At 47.0% G+C, this 20,666-nt stretch overlaps 1 protein-coding gene across 3 annotated transcripts in view; it reads right to left on the bottom strand.

The window, feature by feature from the left end:
* Positions 1-20,666, bottom strand: part of ACSBG2 (acyl-CoA synthetase bubblegum family member 2) — a 355,967-nt gene that overhangs the window by 122,732 nt on the left and 212,569 nt on the right. For all 3 annotated transcript variants that reach the window (XM_029610908.1, XM_029610907.1, XM_029610909.1), the window contains one exon: positions 10,628-10,748. In XM_029610908.1, the coding sequence (XP_029466768.1) occupies positions 10,628-10,748 (121 nt within the window). The remainder of the gene's footprint in view (positions 1-10,627; positions 10,749-20,666) is intronic.

Genomic DNA, 20,666 nt, shown 5'->3' with positions numbered 1-20,666 from the left:
CTTCCTTTTCAACAATTTCCATTCTAGCTTCCAATCTTTCCACTTTATTAGCAGTGGTTGTTATTTGACAAGATATGTTATTATTAGTCTCCCTTATTGCTTCCCATATAGGCTCAAGAGTAAAAGTTGAGGGCCTTACCAGTTCACATATAAAGCCCGTTCCTTCAGAGTCTCCAGAAATTCGTTCTGGCGTCTCCCTTCTTTGCAGTTGCTGTGGTGCTTCATGTGAAACTGTTCCCATCTCCCGACTCAGTTGGTGTTGCGCTGATACCCTTCCCTCCATCGATTCGTGCTCCGGAAGAGTCTCCCGATGGGCACTCAGTTCCAGTGCCTCCAGTTCCTCCCAAATCTGATCAGCATGTCTCTGCGCTGGGTTCTCAAGAGGGTGTCTATCTTCCAGCAAGGATAGTATAGATTGCTCAGGGACGGCTTCAGACTCTTCTTCCCTCTGAATGTCATCCAGCGAGCTCATCGCCGGGCACTCTGTTCCCCGGCGTAGGTGGGCGTCCATAGGGCCAATGACCGCAGGGACCGAGGAGGGCTCCAGAGCTAGCCGCTCCCTAGCTCCCTTTTTGCGGTCTGAATGTGGCATCTGGGAAAGAATTCAGGTAAGTTGGGAGAGATGCTCACATACGTCTTATCTCTCCGCTATCTTGGATCAAACTAGGATTTGACATTTAAGGTAATTTTTCTCGTCACCATTTGTTCGGCTAGAAGAATTTCTGAGTTACAGGCGTTATTCTGTCGAGATCCTTTCCTTCAGATTTCGGAATCCGGAGTTTCTTTACGGACAGTACCTTCCTTTTTACCAAAGGTGGTTTCAGCATTCCATGTGTCAGTCAGTGGAACTTCTGGCTTTTCCTAACTTACCGGCGTCTGAACCTAATGCGAGGGAGCTCAAACATCTAGTTGTTCGGAGAGCTTTATTGCGTTACCTTGAGATTACCAATGACTTTAGGAGATCCGATCAGGGGCGGATTGGCCTATCGGGGGATCGGGCTTCCCCGGGTGGGCCGGTCGCTCCCATCTCGTGATTTTTTTTTTTTTTTAAACTTCCCGGCCAAAGACAAGAAGAAGGTCTGCTGGCGCTGCGGCCCGAAGAGAACCTTGTGGGCAGGGCCGGTGAAAGCACTAGGCCTGGGCATGGGGCACCGCGAACAGTGGTATCCCGAGGGGAGCCAATGCCCCCGGGCACAGGGAGGCTCATGCGGCGCAGCGACAAGCAGATCGGCAGGGCCGTGGTGAGGCTCACGTCACCACGGCCCGAAGAAAAAGATCACGTTTAAACGCGCTCATGCTCCTCCTCCTTCCTGCCTGTGCAGGCCCCGGAAGTAAACATTGCCGGAGCCGTGTGGGCAGGAAAGAGAAGGAGCATCAGCACGTGCAGAAGAGGATGAGGCCCGGTAGCAGGGCCGCTGCAGAGCCCATCCTGCGGCGACCCGTGAAGAGGAGGCCCAGAGGTGAGAGAGAGGCTGAAGGTCTGTAGAGAGAGTGAGAGAGTGAGTGTGTGTGTGTATGAGATGAGTTGAGAGATTGTGTGTGAGAGTGAGGACCTGAATGTTTGCAGAGACAGCATGTGAGAGCCAGACAGCATGTGCCAGTGAGAGACCGTGTGTATGAATGATTTTATATGAGCGAGCATGTGATAGTGAGAGCCTGTGTGTGAGAGAGAGAAATGCATGTGAGAATGAGAACCTGACTGTGTGTTTGAGGGAAGAAGATGGAGAGAAAAGAAACAGAAAAAATAGACAATATAAAAGGAATTGGCAAACAAATAAGAAAGGGAAGGTGGAAAAAAAAAAGCCTGTGACCAACCAATTAGAAAACTAAGATCAAACAACAAAGGTAAAAAAAATATAAATTACTTTTTTAGTGATTGGCACATGTAATCTTTGGGAATGTGCAAGAATAGCACTTTCTCTATGCGGATCTCACAATGTACGAGATCAGCATGGAGAAAGTGGAAGCCCACGGGGCCTGCACAGAGGAGGCAGCAGAATGGGCTTCAGTGTCAGTAGCAGCAATCGGCATCTCCCCAATAGCCATGTGGCAGCTGTGACAGTGGCAGCAGAGGAATGAGAGAGGTTCCGAGGTTGCTGGCAAAAGAGGGGGGGTCTGCCTTTAGTGTGTGCATGTGTATGAATGGGACTCTGCCTGGGGGTGTATGTGTGTGAATGCATGGGTGTCTGCCTGGGGGTCTGCGTGTGTGAGAATGAATGTGTGCATGCCTGGGGGATGGGGAAGGAGTGGTGTGAAAATGAATGGGAGCCTGCCCGGAGGTCAGTGTGTGTGTATGAGAATGACTGGGAGCTTGCCTGGGTGTGTGTGTTTGTGTGTATGTGAGGGAGCCAGTGAGTGTGAGAGCATGAGTGTGTATGAGAAAATCCAAGGGAGTAAGATTTTGTGTATGGAGGGGAAGAGAGTGTCTTAGAGCCTGAGAGTGTGTCAGTGTCAGTGAGAGTGAGAGGTTATGGTGGATATAAGAGCATGAATGTGTATGTATGTGACAGTGTATGTGTGAGAGAGAATGGACATGTGAGTATGTGTGAGAGAGGATAACCTCCTAATCCTCGACAATATCAGGGTGACCGGACATCAAGAGCTCTCACAGAAGGGGACAGCAGGGGCTTTTTAAAATCCTTATTAGTTTAAATTATTGAATATTAATTTGATGTCTGCTCTTTTTGAAATATTTTATTGGTGTTATATACAAATTTTTGAAAATTTCCCTGAGTTAAATTACTGGAGCTTCTATTCATCAGCAGTTTTGAAATATAGCAAATGTTGCTTACCTGATGTAACAGGTGTTCTCACAGGACAGCAGGATGTTAGTCCTCACAAATGGGTGACATCGAGGATGGAGCCCCAACCACGGAAAACTTCTGTCAAAGTTTCAGGAACTTTGACTGGCCCCTACTGGGCATGCCCAGCACGGCACCAACCCTGCAGCCAGCAGGGGTCTCCCTTCAGTCTTGTTTTCAAAGCTACAGGCAGTGCCGAAAAGATAAAATAAAAACGAACCCAACACCGCGGGGTGGCGGGCGGGTTTCGTGAGGACTAACATCCTGCTGTCCTGTGAGAACACCTGTTACATCAGGTAAGCAACATTTGCTTTCTCACAGGACAAGCAGGATGGTTGTCCTCACAAATGGGTGAGTACCGAGCTGAGGATGTCCTGACTTGCACCAAATGTACCCAACGGCGTGCAACAGGCACAACAACTGGGGAGGAATTTGGTAAGGACATCCGCACCCTACCGGGAGGTGGAAGGGTGTTGGTACATCAAGTTGGAAAAAGGTTACGCAAGACAGATTGGCCGAAGATGGAATCTTGTCTTCCAGCTTTATCCAAACAATAGTGGGCTGCAAAGGTATGGAGGGAACTCCAGGTTGCAGCTCTGCAGATGTCAGGAAGCGGCACCGATCGAAGGTGTGCTACTGAAGTCGCCATGGCCCTCACAGAGTGTGCCTTAACACGGTCTTGGAAAGGAATGCCAGCTTGCTGATAGCAGAAGGAAATGCAGTCCGCCAACCAGGAGGAAAGAGCCTGCTTACCCACAGGGTGTCCTAACTTGTTAGGATGGAAAGAGATGAATAATTGAGTGCTCTTCCTGTGAGAAACTGTACAGTCTAGATAAAAAGCTAGAGCTCGTTTACAGTCTAGGGTATGCAGAGTCTGTTCCCCTGAGTTGGAGTGGGGCCTGGGAAAGAAGATAGGTAGTATGATGGATTGATTGATATGAAACTCCGAAACTACCTTAGTGTAAGGCGGATAGGTAACTAGGGCCTGTAATTCACTAACCCTGCGAGCTGAAGTGATAGCCAAAAGGAATAACACTTTCCATGTGAGATATTTTAGGTCACAGGAGTGCAGAGGTTAGAAAGGTGGTTTCATAAGGCGACCAAGAACCAGATTAAGGTCCCAAGATGGGGCCAGAGGGCGTAAAGGTGGCTTCAAATGGAGCAAGCCTTTAAGAAAACGGGTTACCAGGGGTTGTACTGAGATAGGGACACCCCCAATACCTTTATGGAAGGCGGCTACCGCACTAACATGCATTCTAATGGAAGAGGTCTTTAGACCTGATTCTGATAGATGCCATAAATAGTCCAAGAATTTAGAGATTGGACAGGAAAGAGGATCAAGGGACTGAGAAGTGCACCATGATGTGTTCCGTTTCCATTTGTATGAGTAAGATTTTCTTGTGGAAGGCTTTCGTGAAGCGATCAGGACACGAGAAACTGAATCCGAAAGGTTAAATGGCTGAAGGACTAACCTTTCAACATCCATGCCGTCAGTGACAAGGCTTGGAGGTTGGGATGGAGGAGGCATCTGTCGTTTTGAGTGAGCAGATGTGGGTCCGTTCCCAGAGGAATGTGTCTGCGGATGGAGAGATCCTGTAGTATGGGAAACCACACTTGGCGTGGCCAGTGCGGTGCTATCAGGATCATAGTTCCTCTGTCCTGACGCAGCTTCACGAGAGTCTTCAACAGAAGAGGAAGTGGAGGGAATGCATAAAGCAGACCTCGGCCGAGAGTGCTGGCTCCGAATGAGAGAGCACTGTGTGGTTCTGAGGGGACGCAAAGAGGTCTATGTGGGGATAACCCCACTTGTGAAATAGAGAGGTCGCTACCAAGGGATTGAGTGACCACTCGTGTGGTTGGAAGACACGGCTCAGCCGGTCTGCCAATACATTGTCCACTCCCGGGAGGTAGGTGGCTCTGAGGTACATGGAGCGAGAGAGGGCTTCCGCCCAAATCTGCGCAGCTTCCTGACACAGAAGGAAGGAGCCTGTGCCTCCCTGCTTGTTTATGTACCACATGGCCACCTGGTTGTCTGTTTGAATTAAGATTGCATGGTTCGATAGGCAATCTTGAAAGGTCCTGAGAGCATAGCGGATTGCTCGCAGCTCCAGGAAATTTATCTGGTGTTTGGCTTCCTCTAGTGACCAGTATCCTTGAGTTTGCAGATTGTGTAGATGGGCTCCCCACCCGATGTTGGAAGCGTCGGTGGTGATGATTATCTGGGGATCTGGTGGAAGAAAGGACAAGCCCTGTAGGAGGTTGCATTGATTTGTCCACCAGGCAAGAGACAGACGGAGTGCGTCGGTGATTGTAACAATGGAGGACAGAGGCTGAAGAGCTTGAGTCCATTGTAGTCTTAGAGTCCATTGTGTGACTCTCGGCCAGACGGGCCATGGGAGTTACTTGAACTGAGGAGGCCATATGTCCTAGCAGAATGAGGAATTGGCGAGCCGTGGCTGTGTGTTGAGACCGCAGCTGGCAAGCTAGGGACACCAGAGTCTTGGCCCGTTGATGAGGGAGGAAGGCTTTTGTTTGTAAGGTGTCCAAGTCTGCCCCAATGAAAGATAAGGTCTGAGATGGGACCAAGTAGGATTTCTCGTAATTGACAAGAAATCCTAGAGAGAGCAAAGTATGAATTGTTAGGGTCAGGGAGGACCGAGCTATTTGCTGGGTTGGGGCCCTGATTAACAAATCGTCCAGGTAGGGGTAGACGTGGACACCTTCCTTCCTGAGGAATGCTGCTACCACCACGAGGCATTTGGTAAAGACTCGTGGTGCGGACGCCAGGCCGAAAGGTAGTACTCTGTATTGGTAGTGGTTTCGGCCTACTAGAAAACGCAGGTATTTGCGATGAGATTCTGTGATCGCAATGTGGGTATATGCGTCTTTCAGGTCTAGAGAGCATAGCCAATCCCCTCTTTGCAGTAGAGGGAGCAGCGAGCCCAGGGTTACCATCTTGAACTTCTCCTTGGAAAGGTACTTGAAGGCCCGTAGGTCTAGGATTGGACGAAGTCCCCCTGACCTTTTTTGGTATCAGGAAGTACCTGGAATAGAACCCGAGTCCTTGTTGTAAGGGAGGAACGGGTTCTATAGCGTTTGACTGTAGGAGAAGAGAAACTTCCTGCTCTAAAAGAACAGAGTGATCGGTGAGTCTCCACGCCTGCAAAGGTGGGGAGTCGGCAGAAAGGGATAGGAAGTTGAGGTGGTAACCCTGTGCAATGATTGCTATCACCCATTGATCTGTGGTGATTTGATGCCACTTTTCTAGGAAGTGGCACAGCCGTCCTCCTACCGGTATAGCTGGAAGAGGGGTTTGGCAACTGCTCTCTAAGTGAAAGTCAAAAACCCGCCGCAGGGCCCGGTTGTGGAGCTGCTGCAGGCTTTTGTTTATGAGTCTGGCGAGGCTGAGTCTTATGGTAAGACCGTGCAGGCCTAGGCTTGGTTGATGGGGGATAATACTTTCGTGGCCTAAAGAAAGACTTCTTGGAGTCCTTTCTAAAGGGCTGTTTAGAAGGCAAGTCAGGAGGAATGGATGAGAGCTGTTTAAGTGTCTCATGATGATCCTTCAATTCAGCTACAATTTGTTGAATTTGCTCAAACAAATTATCCCCTAGGCAGGGTAAATCAGAGAGCCTGTCCTGAACTTCTGGATGAAGGTCAGATGATTTAAGCCAAGCCCAACGTCTGGCAGAGATTCTAGTGGAAGCATCAAAGATGTCATAGGCTGTTCGTATTTCATGCTTCCCAGCTTCAAACCCTTTATTTAGAAGGGATTGAAGCTGTGGCTGGAACTGTTCAGGCAAGGCATCAGTGATTTCCTGCATCTGTTTCAGAATGACCCTATTATATTGAGTCATATAAAGTTGATAAGAAGCTATTCTGGAAATCAGCATAGCTCCATGATATACCTTCCTACCTATACTATCTAGGAATTTATTTTCCTTAGTAGGAGGTATGGAAGAGTGTGGCTTTAGTCGCTTAGCTTTCTTTTGAGCTGATTCTACGACTACAGAATGATGGTCTAACTGAGGTTTTTGAAAACCAGGCGCTGACTGTACAAGATATGTAGAGTCAGCTTTTTTGTTGACCGGGGAAACAGATCTGGGAGATTCCCAATTCTTTTTAAGAAGGTCTAGAAAAACCTGATGAATGGGAATAGAAGTGATGACTTTCGGGGCATCCAAAAATTGGAGCAATTCCATCATCTGGTGCTTGTCATCTTGTTCAGATTGAAGTTGGAATGGGACCAACTCTGACATTTCCTTCACAAAATTTATGAAAGAGAGGTCCTCAGGGGGAGAACGCTTTCTACTCTCCGCAGGAGAGGGCGGTGAAGGCAAATCATCGGTGCCAGTAGAGGTATCATCACCCCAAGTATCATAGGGATCTGGATGATGACCTGCAGGACCTCGAGGGGGCTGAACACCTGAAGGCCCAGGTTGAGGTTCCGAAATATCGGTTGGAATCACCGGGGGCATCGAGAAAATCCTCGATGGAATTGGTGCCGGTATCGGTGCCGGTGCAGGCATCGAGGGAACCGGTGTCGGCATCGGAAACCTCGGTGGAGCAGAGGTGCGTATCGCCCCCGAAGAAGAAATCGGTGGCGAGGGACGACCTGGCATCGATTGAACAATTCCCGAAGGGGGAATTCGATACGGTGTTTCTCCACCTGATGATAAACCTGTCTGTGACAACGGTCTTACCGGTGTCGGTGACTGAGGTATCACCGGTGGAAGGGCTGTCATGAGCACCTCCATCCGGTGTAGCAGCGGTGCCAGTGCTGCTGCAATCGGCTCGGTGACCGGTTCCACTCTCGGTGCCGGAGTCGGTGCGGGAGGAGTCTGGAACCGTAGCATCACCTTGTCGATGGCCTCCTGGACCAGCCGGTCCAGTTCTGCCCAGAGACCGGGGGTAACAAGACCCGGCTCGACGAGAGAGGGAGGCTGAGGCTGAGCCGGAGGGACCACCGTCACCGGTGGGATCGCGGCTCCCAAACCCCGAGGGGGTGAGGGTTGCCTCTGTGCCTGCGAAACAGTAGTGGACGGTGCCACTACTGATCGAGACTTTTTTGGCGGTGGCTCGATCGGTGCTGCGGTCGATGACGTCGATGGCGATGTTTTTCTTTCCGATCCCCTCGATCATCAGGGGAAGGAACGGGAGTCGATGGCCGCGAAGTCATCGATGACGGACGGTCACCGAAGGGTTGTCGATGATGAGACCTCGACGGTGCCGGTTCCGATGACGTCGATGCAATCGATGGCGTTGGGGTACGAGCTTGGAAGAGGAGCCCCATCTTCTCCATTCTGGCTTTGTGACCCTTTGGTGTCATTAGGGCACATTTGGTGCAAGTCAGAACATCATGCTCACTCCCTAAACACAAAACACAGACTCTATGAGGGTCTGTGATTGACATAGTTCGGGTACAGTCCGGACATCGACGGAACCCCGACGCCATGGCAAAAGGCCAAAAATTTAGCCGTGGGACTGTCAAATGCCAACGGGCCTCAAGGGCCAAACTCGACGGAAGTCGACCAAACGACAGCAAAAACTTAGCGAAGTTCCGCGGACCGAAAAATTTGTCGAAGGGAGACCCCTGAGGGGCAAATTTTTCTTCAGAATTAATTATTCGAAATTCCTGTCAGGAACGTGGTTAAGAGCTCTTCTACCGCGTGGCTACTGCTGCGCGGAAAAAAGAAGACTGAAGGGAGACCCCTGCTGGCTGCAGGGTTGGTGCCGTGCTGGGCATGCCCAGTAGGGGCCAGTCAAAGTTCCTGAAACTTTGACAGAAGTTTTCCATGGTTGGGGCTCCATCCTCGATGTCACCCATTTGTGAGGACAACCATCCTGCTTGTCCTGTGAGAAATACTTTTAGAATGATTTTCCTATTGAGATGTATTATAGTTCTTGATTTTATTGTTTGATGTTTTATGAGGAATGATGGTATTTTCTGTTTTTCCATTGCTGCATTACATACAGTCTAACTTGTGATTTCCAGTTCAGTTTGTCAGTACATTTCTGTGTATATTTTATGGTCCCTTTATTCTGTATTTGGTGACTCACCAAATTGTATGTGTAATTGGGTACCCATGGGCCAGTATGGAGAAAAATCCCCCGGGCCACTATTTTCCCACAATCCGCCCCTGGATCAGATCACCTCTTTGTGCTGTGGAGTGGTCCTAATAGAGGATCCAAGGCTTCTAAAGCTTCTATGAAGAAAGGAATAGATGCCAATAGTCTTATAAAATTCCTTTATTGAAGTGGAGACACAAAGGTAGCCCGACTCTGGCCAAGTTTCGCCGTATCAAGACGGCTGCCTCAGGGGCTTACTTGTATTCTCTTCAGTTCACAAATTAAACAATTTGTGCATGGAGGATCATATATACCATTATATGACCAGCCAAAGTAATATATCTTGTGGGCGCATTCACGGATCGATCTCCACTTGTGCGGACAAACATTGATGTTTGTCCAAACAAGTGGAGATCGATCCGTCTTGATACGGCGAAACTCGGCCAGAGTCGGGCTACCTTTGTGTCTCCACTTCAATAAAGGAATTTTATAAGACTATTGGCATCTATTCCTTTCTTCATCCTGACGGCTTTTATAGATCGCCTTCCTTTGTGTTTTTTGGGTCCTTCTAAAGCCTCTATTGCACGATGGTTGAAGGAGGCTATTTCTTCCACGTATATTACACTGGGTCGTCCAGTTCCAGAAGGCTTGCGTGCTCACTCCACACGTTCGCAAGCGGCCTCGTAGGCGGAATCTCAACTTGTTTCCCCACAGGAAATTTGCAGAGCGGAGACTTGGAAGTTGCTGCATACTTTTGCAAGGCACTATCAATTAGATGTTGGGGCTCCAGCAAACCCTTCCTTTGGGGAGAGTGTTTTGCGAGTGGGGCTCTCCAGGTACCCACCCTGGGTAAGGGCTTTGGTACATCCCAGGTGTCTGGACTGATCCGGGTATGTACTGGGAAAGGAAAATTGGTTCTTACTTGCTAATTCTCGTTCCTGTAGTACCATGGATCAGTCCAGAGCCCGCCCAATTAGAAGGGGGTTATATTAAGGGGAGAGTTGTCCGCTCAGCTGTAAGATTGTTCTCTGTTGCATTCCATGTTCTTGTTAATTGTTGTTTAAATGGTTCCATATTTTTTGCTATTATCTGCTTTGATATAGATATATACTGACGAACTGCAGGTGGCACGGTTGCTTAGATACGGTGTTAGCGAGGTTTTTTTTCTCTGTCTCCATCTGCTGATAGGGGGAGATGAACCCAGGTGTCTGGACTGATCCGTGGAACTACAGGAACGAAAGTTAGCAGGTAAGAGCCAAAATTTTCCTATATCTACAATGAAAGTACCTGAGATAAATCCCCATAAATAAGCATATAGTGGATCAATGCACCTCAGGCACATTCACTGTGGCTATCCTGAAAACCACACAGGCTGTGGGGTTCCCAGTATAGGTTTAAGAAGCCTAGTACTATACCAATGAAACAAAGGTCTGATATATTGAGAGACAGGAAAGTAAGTGATTTCAACCAAGGTCACAGAGTTAGCACAGCCTGGATTAGAAACTAGGAATTTCTAATCCTTTGACCCATGGCTTGAACCATTAATTCACTCCTCCTTACAAAGGATACATAACAATTAGGAGACACTTGACAAAATTAGCTTACTGTGTTGAACACATGCATTTCTTTCAGATTCACCATTATATTTCCCATAATATTTAAAGTTTACACAATATAAACCATATGGAAATAAAATTCATGTCTCCTGCTTGGCAATGCAGAGTACCCTAACAAACTTGATGAAATGGGGCTATTACCTGCAGGATTTTCTGTAATTGTTTATGGTTTTCCACAACCAAGATGTTGGCCTCACAGTTGTCTGCTACATAATGGCAAGCATCCGCTGAATTTGTAGTATAGATTCCAACAGCCAGGCCTCTGGTGAGCAAAGCAAAACAAATTCAAATGATTACATTTTCAAAGGGGTTACATGTGGAAAATTAGCATATACATGCATAAGTAACCTCTATTTACATATATGCTATTTTATAAACATGTAAAGTACAAATTTTCGGTTTAACATGCACATTTACCGGCACAAAAAAAAAAGTGGCGATCTAAGGGTGTTCCAGAGAAGTGTCAAGAAGCAGCTAACTTATTTGCTCAGTTTTACACATGCTAATTGAGTTGGTCAAGTGAAATTGAACTTGTCTGTTGTCAGCTATTTTTGAGTAGGAGGTCGGGGTGAACTGGGCAAACTGGTAATTTCAAATACACTGGAGAAATTACTTATCTGATAGTTTTGTTTTCCTTAGTGTAGACAGATGGACTCAGGACCAGTGGGTTATGTGTTCCTCTGCTAGCAGATGGGAGACTTGAGTCTGGTTTCAAAGCTGAAGTCACCCTAGATATACCCCCCTGCAGTGACCTCAGCTCTTCAGTATTCTCTTCGAAAAGCCATTGTGGATATATATATTTAAGAGCTTGATTAGAATTTGGATACAACTTGATTAAACCCTTGGTTAACAAATGATTAAAAAACTTGATTTATTTATTTATCTAACATGTTTTGTATACCGTCATTTCGGTTTCGCCATCAGAACGGTTTACAGTAGTCACATTAGTTAAACAAAACGTTGAATCATATTAAATAAACATAGTTACATCATATTAGTTAAACAGAAGTTACATCATGGTGACTATATTGCGTATATTAGTTTAAATAGTTATGTAACCACATTTGTATGTAGCGTTGTGCATTGTCTTATGTTAAGTTGTCTTAGATGTTTTTATATTTCTCTGAGGATGTGGATTTTTTTCCTTGGTGGTTGGTTGTGTTGATGGATGAGATCATTTGCATAGGCTCTGATGAATAGCCAGGTTTTCATAATTTTTTTTTTTTTTTTAATAAAGGTTTTGATATTTGGTTACGTTCTTATTTCGACTGGTAATGAGTTCCATAGGGCGGGGCTGGCGATGGGTATAGCTCTCTCTCGAGTTGTGTTCAGATGAGTGGATCTTACATGAGGGATTTTGAGGAGGCCTTTGTTCGTTGATCGAAGGTTCCTTTTTGGAGAGTGGGGTACGATGTATTTGCTCAGCCAGTAGTTTTGCTGTCCTGTGATTATTTTATGAAGGATTGCTAGAACTTTGTATTCTATTCTGTATTTTATTGAGAGCCAGTGTAGAGAGATGAGGGTTGGTGTGATATGCTCGTGTTTTTGTTCCTGTAAGAATTCTGGCGGCTGTGTTCTGTAGTATTTGGAGCGGACGGATGGTAGTAAGAGGTAAGGCCAAGGAGTAAGGCGTTGCAGTAGTCTAGGTTGGAAAATATGAGTAGTTGTAGGACTGTTCTGAAATCCTCCTGTGCAAGGAAAGGTTTAAGACGTGCGAGTAGTTTGTGGTATCCTTCTTTGATTTTGTTATGTGGGTTTTGTATGATAGTTCTTTATCTACGGTTATTCCTAGGTTTCGAGCGTGGCTAATAAGAGAGAAGTGTTTTAGGGTCTTCTGTTTTGAGCTGGTTGCATGGGAGATTCACTGACTTTTTGTCTAGGATTATTAATTCTGATTTCTCAATGTTTATTATGAGTTTTATGGTGGATAGGCACTGTTTGATTTCAGCGAGATAGCTGGTTATACTCTTGTAAGTTTCTTCTATTGTATTCTGTATTGGGACCCGAATTTGGATGTCGTCAGTGTATAGGAAATGGGTTAGGCCTAGGCGATCCACTGTGTGACAGATCGGTAGAAGATAGATGTTGAAAGTGTTGCTGACAGGGCAGATCCTTGTGGGACTCCTGTACTTAGCTTTACCTTGTTCAATAGGTTGTTGTTGAATATTACTTGGAAACTTCTGTTTGACAAATAAGAAGTGTCAGCCGTGTGGGAGGTGAACCTCCCACACGGCTGACACCATCCCCTCTAAAATCCTCCTCTCCATTCTCACTTCCATATCCAAACTCCTAGTTGATTTAATCAACTGCTCACTGACATTTGGCAAAGTCCCAGACCCCCTTAAACTTGCGATCATCAAGCCCCTCCTTAAAAAACCCACCTTAGACATCAAAGACCCCTCCAACTACCGGCCCATATCCAACCTCCCGTTTGTATCCAAAATCCTTGAAAAGGTAGTCAATACACAACTCTGACTACCTTGAAGACCAAAACATTCTACATCCATCTCAATTTGGTTTCTGCAAAGGTCGTAATACGGAAAACCTCCTTCTAGCAATCTCCAACACCATTCATATTGGCATGGACCAAGGAAACTCATACTTACTCGCTATCCTAGACATCTCTGCTGCATTCGACACAGTCAACCACCAAATCCTTCTATCCCGGCTACCAGAGATAGGCATCTCTGGCACAGTGCTCTCATGGTTCACTTCCTATCTCACCAACAGAGAATACCTGGTCAAAATTGACAACTCAGAATCCCCACGCATCCCCCTTGTGCAAGGCGTCCCCCAAGGATCCTCCCTATCTTCAACCCTCTTTAACATCTATCTCCTCCCTCTCTGCTAACTTCTGACAAATCCAGATCCTCATCCCCATTCAAAAAACCCTCAAAGACACTCTGCATTTCTGGGAATCCTGCCTAGCTTCCATCAACGTCCTTTTAGCCAACCTCCAACTTGCACTTAACACAACTAAAACGGAAATCCTCCTCATATCCAACAATCCTGAAATCACTTCGCAGGTCACATCCAACACACCCACCCCCACCCACCCCCTCCTGCCATCTGTAAGAGACCTAGGTGTTGTATTAGATCAACGCCTTAATTTTCAACCCCATATCAAATCTCTACTAAAAGGAGGTTTCTATAAACTCCACATCCTCAAAAAATTTAAACCCCTCCTCCACGCTCAGGACTTCCATCTAGTTTTGCAGTCTACCATTTTATCCAAATTGGATTACTGCAACTCCCTCCTCCTAGGCCTCCCTTACTCTACAATTAAACCACTACAAATCCTGCAGAACTCCATGGCTAGAATCATCACTGACACACGCAAAAGAGAACATCTCCCCAGCATTAAAAGATCTGCACTGACTTCCCATCCCTTTCTGGATAAAATACAAAACCCTCACCGTTCTTCATAATGCACTCTACAAAAACAATCCTGCATGGCTCAAGGAAATGCCGCGCTTCTGTACCTCTAATCGTCCATCCAGAGCCACCCTCGCAGGCACCCTACACATCCCACCTCTCAAAACTGCACACCTCTCCCTTACCAGAGAAAGAGCATTTACCATAGCTGACCCTACACTATGGAATTCACACCCCATGTCTCTCCGCCTTGAACCCTCCTTACCCCACTTCAAAAAAGGCGTCAAAACCTGGCTTTTCTTACAGGCCTACCCTGATGCCAATCAAACCTAAACGTTAACTGTATCATCATTGAAATGTTATTTTTACATTAATGTTTTAATATAGTTCCTGTCTACATTCCTTCTCTCCCTTACGCTCTGCAACCTATGTTTTTCACGCTACTTATGCGCTTGCTCTCACCCGCCCCCCATCTCTCCCTTTTTCTATTCCTGCTCCCCTTCCCCTGTCATTTTGTAATTTCTCTTTCCTCGCTACAAGAGTTGATTGTAAACCGGCATGTGTCCTATGAATGTCGGTATATCAAAAGTTCATAGAGAGATAGAGAGATAGATAGTGGTTCCCGTTGCTCCTATTTCGGATAGTCTGTCGAGTTAGATAGAATGGTTGACTGTGTCGAAGGCAGCTGATAAATCCAGGAGGATTAATATGTAACATTTTCCTTTATTGAATCCTTTAAGTACTGTGTCGTTTAGCGACAATAGTAATGATTCGATGCTTAAATTTTTTCTGAATCCAAATTGCGAGGGGCGAAATATGTTATTCATTTCAATGTGATCAGATAGCTGGGACTGGACGATTTTTTCGATGATTTTTGCTATGAAGGATAAGTTTGATATGGGTCTATAGTTTTGAATATTCTCTGGGTCTAGGTTGTTCTTTTTTTAATAAAGGTTTGATGATTGCTGATTTTAAGCAATCCGGGTATTTCCCTTCGGTGAGAAAGAGGTTAACTATTTCAGTTATTGTTTTATTTATTGAGTTATCAATTTGATAGTTTGTGTGGGGATGCTATCAATGGGATGGTTTGCTGGATTCATTTTTTTGATTATGTTTTGGATTTCCAGTATGGAAGCGTAGTCAAAAGTTATGCCACGTTGAAGTTATTTTCAGAACAGATGATGGAGTTTGGGTGCTAGTGATGGTGGTGTTGATAGAGTTGTTTATTAGTTTTTTGATTTTGTCAGTGAAATATTCTGCAAAATAGTTGCTTTTGCTTGAAGATGTTCTCAATTCGTTTGGAGATTTGGTGAGGTTTTGTACAATGGTAAACAGCATTCTGGGGTTCTGTTGGTATTTATTTATTTTAGTAGCGTAGAAGTTTTTCTTTGCATTGTGGATACGTTTTTTGTAATTTGCTAATTGCTAATTATAAACTGGAGACCGCCAGTGTACTTAACATAAGTGTTGAAACCAGCCATACTGTGGATGCCCTGCACTATGGGTAGGGCAACAGCTTACCTGTATTCATATGGAATCGAGGTTCACCTCATGGGCGATTCCTTGGCGCCCCTCCTAGGCAGCCATGGGCAGGATGCCGAGTCCATCTGTCTACACTAAGGAAAACGAAATTATCAGGTAAGTAAATTCTCCATTTCCTAATGTGTAGCCAGATGGACTCAGGACCAGTGCGATGTACAAAAGCTACTCCAGAACGGGGGGGGGGGGGGGGGGGGGGGGGGCGGGGGCTGCCCTTAGTCCAGTTAGCACCGGCCTTGCAAAGGCTGCGTCCTCTCGAGCCTGGATGTCCAGGCGGTAGAACCTGGAGAAGGTATATAGAGAAGACCATGTCACTGCTCAACAGATGTCAGCGGGCGACAGTAGCTTAGCTTTCGCCCAGGATACTGCCTGGGCCCTAGTAGAATGAGCTTAGACCCGAAGGGGTAAAGGCATCCCTGCCTCTACATAAGTTGCCTTTATTACTTCTTTGATCCAGTGAGCTATAGTAGCTCGCTAAGCCGCTTCACCCTGTTTCTTCCCGCTGTGAAGAATAAACAAGCGATCTGTCTTATGCACTGGTTCCGAGTGCTCCAGGTACCGCACTAAGAATCTACAAATGTTTAGATGGCGAAGGCGGTGGGAGTCTTCCGTGTCCTTGTATCTCTCTTGTGACAGATTGATTCAAGTGAAACTCTGAGACCACCTTTGGTAAGGAGGGCACAGTGCGAAGCTGTCCTGTTCCTGGAGTAAATAGGAATGGTTCCCGAGAGGATAGTGACTGTAGTTCAGAGATGCGATGGGCTGAGCATATTGCCACCAAGAATACCTTCTTTAGTGTTAATAGGCGTAGCGACAGACTGTGCATTGGTCTGAAGGAAGGTCCTGCTAGGAAGTCCAATACTAGATTGAGGTTCTATAGAGGGACCGGCCACTTTAAGGGTGGTCAAAGTTGTTTAATCCCTTTTAGGAAACAGGCCAAGTCCTGATGTGCCGACAGACTGTTTCCGTTCACCTTGGCCCTGAAGCAGGAGAGGGATGCTACCTGGACCTTAAGGGACAACCCTTTCTTCAGGCCATCCTGTAAAAGTTCCAGAATCATGGGGATCTTGGCCGTTCATGGGGGCACCCAGAGGCCCTCACACCAGGCTTCAAATATTCTCCAGATCCATATGTATGCCAGGAACATTGAGAACTTCCTCACGCGAAGAGCAAGGCGGCAATCACAGCCGCCAAGTAACTGCGCTTCTTCAGGCGAGCCCTCTCAAGGGCCAGATCATAAGAGAGAATAGAGACGGATCTTCGTGAAGAATCAGGCCCTGCGTGGGGGAAGGCACAGAGGACTCTCCACGAGGAGCCTTCGCATGTCTGGTTACCATGGGCATTTGGGCCAATCCGGGGCCATTAGGAGGACTAAACCTCTGTGGTGTTCTATCTTGCCCAGTAGAGGCCATGGGGCAGGGGAAGCGTACAGTAAGTCCTCCTCTGGCCAGGTCTGGACAAGGGCATCGGATCCCTTGGAGTGCTGATCTCGTCTGTGACTGAAGAACCGGGGGACTTTCGCATTGTGAAATGTGGCCAGTAGGTCCATTGTCGGGAGGCCCCAGTGATTTACTAGGAGCTGGAAGCTTTTGGTCGACAGTGTCCATTCCCCAGGTCCAGGCTTTACCTAATGAGAAAGTCCGCTGTGACGTTGTCTTTTCGCTCGCTGTGGGAGGCAGAGATCCCTTGTAGGTTAACGCCGCCCATTCCATAAGGGGGGTCTATTTCCAGAGACACCTGATGACTCTTGGTTCCTCCCTGGCGGTTGATGTAGGCAACATTTGTTGCGTTGTCAGACATCACCCGGATCGCTTGCCCCTGGAGCCCGTGCTGAACTGCAGGCATGCTAGTCTGACTGCTCGAGCTTCCAGGAGGTTTATGTTCCAGTTCGTCTCTTCCTTGGTTCACTGTTCCTGGGCTGTCAGCTCCCGACAGTGAGCTCCCCACCCTTGGAGGATCACGTCTGTCGTGAGGACGATCCAGCTCTGTGGGGATAGGCTTACGCCCTTGCTTAGGTGGATTTCCTGTAGCCACCACTGGAGCAGAGAGCATACCTCTGTTGGTAGGCGGAGGCGAATCGAGTAGTCTTGGGACAGTGGGTTCCAGCGTGGCAGTAAGGACTGTTGGAGAGACCACATGTGAGCCCTTGCCCACAGTACTTATAGAAACATAGAAATGACGGCAGAAGACGACCAAACGGCCCATCCAGTCTGCCCAGCAAGCTTCACATTTTTTTTCTCATACTTATCTGTTTCTCTTAGCTCTTTGGTTCTATTTCCCTTCCACCCCCACCATTGATGAGGAGAGCAGTGATGGAGCTGCATCCAAGTGAAATATCAAGCTTGATTAGTTAGGGGTAGTAACTGCCGCAATAAGCAAGCTACACCCATGCTTATTTGTTTTACCCAGACTATGTTATTCAGCCCTTATTGGTTGTTTTTCTTCTCCCCTGCCGTTGAAGCAGAGAGCTGGGTTGATGCCATGAGGCAGAAGTCGTGAAGATAGCCCCACACCTTGGGGTGCATTGTGGTCAACTGGCATACTTGGTCCATCAGGTTCCTCCTCCTTGGGGGAGGGAGGAAGACCTTGTTCTTCTTGGTGTCGAATCAGGCCCCCAGCTACTCTAAGGACTGGAGAGGGGGGGGGGGGGCTTGAGGCTGCTCTTGTCCATGTTAATGACCCAACCGAGTTACTGTAGGAGGGACCTGACCCTGCTAGTCACCTGGGAGCTGAGCCGCTGGAGAGTGGGGGAGGGGAAGAGGAGCTCCCCTCTCTCCCTGGCTCATTATCTCCTTTCAGCCCCGCAGAGGGAACTCCACCCAGGAACCCTGCTGCAGAGAAGCACTTCTGGGGCGGCAGGAGGAGCGATGCAGGACCAAAGTGTCGAAGCACTTACACCTCTGGCAGGGACCGCCAGAGGTGTAAGTTCAGCAGAGAGCCCAGTTCCATCAGGGCAGCCAGGTGAAGGAGGAAGCATTTTGAATGGACAGACCAGCGTTCAAGCGGAGAACATTAACCAGATTTTGGCTGTGGTAAAACCTACCATTTTTTCATTGGAGACAATCTGGGAATCTATTGTGGAGATGAAGACTTCCATATTACGTGTTTTGCAACCATTGAGTACAAATGTAAAAGAGTTAGAAGGAAAAGTTGGGGCATTGGCTCAAACTACTTCTAACTTGGAACAACAAATTATGACAAATAGAGATCAAATAAAAAGGGCTCCAACAGGTGCAGTCCTCGATGATAAAAGATAAGAAGATCACGGCTGTAGAAATTGAGAATTTGGAGAACCAGTTGAAAAATCGTAATCTGAGAGTTATAAACTTTCCGCAAATACCACAGAGTTCTCCTAGAGAGACTTTTAAGAGATATCTTTGGGAAATTCTGCAAATTGAGGAGTCAGCAATGCCACCTCTTTCAAAGATATTTTATTTACCAAGAGCGGGAAATCTAACGGGACAGAGAGAGGCTCCTGTTCCAGATAATCAGAGAGGGGATTCCCCTTTGGATATTTTGGTTATCTTAGAGATATCAGATACCGAACAAGCAATTCCTGCTACTTTGATAGTAATGCTGGTGTTGGAGCCTGATAAAGAGTGGTTGCTTAGGATGTGTTTAAGGTATAGAAATGTGGTATTCCTTGGATGCAGGGTCAGAGTATTCCCCGATGTCTCCAAGGACATCGGGGAGTATTCTCCAAGGATACTCAAAAAGGAAAGCTCTACGCCTTATGAAATCTCAAGAGCTGGCAGTTGGGGAGGAGTATTTTTCTTAAAATTTCCTTGCAAATGCATAGTTAAATATGCGAGCAATACATATATATTTTTGAAAACACCCCCCCCCCCTCAACTGACTCAATTTTTGATTGGGAAAACTCCAATTACGTCTGGAGAACCCAGTATAAATGCTTCAAGTCCCTCTTAAAGTAAATTTGTTCCTCCGCAGTTACTTTGATGTTAAATTGCTGTTTATTAGAGGTTGTGTTTTTCCCCTCCTCTATATTCTGTGGACTTAATATCAGAGAATAAGTTTGTATAAGATTACCTAAATAGGTTTTCTTGTTTGTGTAATATGGGATTATTCTCTGTATTTTCTTTACAAGATGTTCTTGTTAATTATGTTAAAAATAAATAAATTAAAAAAAAAAAGGGGGACATCTTTGTGAGGTTCGTCTTAGAAGTTGCATCCGCTGACCAGATCCTCAACCATAGCTGTCTTCTGGCCGCCATCACCGAGGCTACTCCACTGGCCGAGGTACACACTAGGTCCAAGCTTGCGTCTGCCAGGAAGACTGCAGCGGGTTCAATCGCCTCTCCGGAATGCACCCCAGAGCCATCTGCCTCTCTCGAGAGGAGCAAGCAGGAGTGAGCCACCAGGGCACTGCAGGAAGCGATCTGCAGTGACATTGCTGTCGCGAAGGCTTGCTTAAGGATGGATTCTAACAGTTTATTGTGAGCATCCTTCAAAGCCGCCCCTCCCTCAACAGGGATGGTTGTTTGCTTCGAGATGGCTCAGACCATGGAGTCCACTTTTGGGAAACGCAGGCATTCCTTCACAGTTGGGTCCAGAGGATACAAGGCCTCCAAGGCCTGACCTCTTTTAAAGCTTGCCTCTGGGGTGTCCCATTCCAGATCAATCAACTCCTGGATGGCTTCCAGCATTGGGAAATAGCAAGAGGCTTTATAAAGATACACCAGAATGGGGTTCTTCTTTGGCTCCGCCATAGGGTCCATGCCTGGAACTCCCAGAGTCTTCAGGGTCTGGGAGACTAGTGCAATCTCTGTGAAAGAAATGAAGCATGGGCCGGTATGATTCCAGGCCTGGAGGGATTTCCCTGTTGTCATCTGTCATGTTGTGTGTCTGGGTCCCTGTCAGGGATACTCTTGGTGAGGTGTGGCATTTCTCAAGGCCCACAGGCAGGGCTGGGAGAGCAAGTCCCCCCCCCAGTTGGGATTCAAACCGGGCAGTGATAGGGGCTGACTGTGCCTGAACAGAGGCTTGGAGGTCATGAAAAAATTCCAACAAAGAGAAGGCTGCCGGGTCTATATTTGTCCCAGGGGGAACGGGGTAGGGGCCATTGAACCGTCCCGGAATTGCTCAGGACTGGGGAGCTGCTGGATAAGGTTGAGGCTGACCCGTCCTCCGACTGGGATGGGCCAGGCTTGGAAAACTTTTGAGAATCCAGCCCTCCCTGGGCCTCCTCACAGTGCTGACACAGGCATGATTCCATGTCAGACTGTGCAGCTCTAATATGGCAGACCGC

The sequence above is a fragment of the Rhinatrema bivittatum genome, chromosome 8 (assembly GCF_901001135.1).
Source record: "Rhinatrema bivittatum chromosome 8, aRhiBiv1.1, whole genome shotgun sequence".
In the NCBI taxonomy this organism is placed as follows: Eukaryota; Metazoa; Chordata; class Amphibia; order Gymnophiona; family Rhinatrematidae; genus Rhinatrema; species Rhinatrema bivittatum.
The sequence above is the reverse complement of the archived record's forward strand: the minus strand, read 5'-3'. Positions and strand labels throughout refer to the sequence as shown.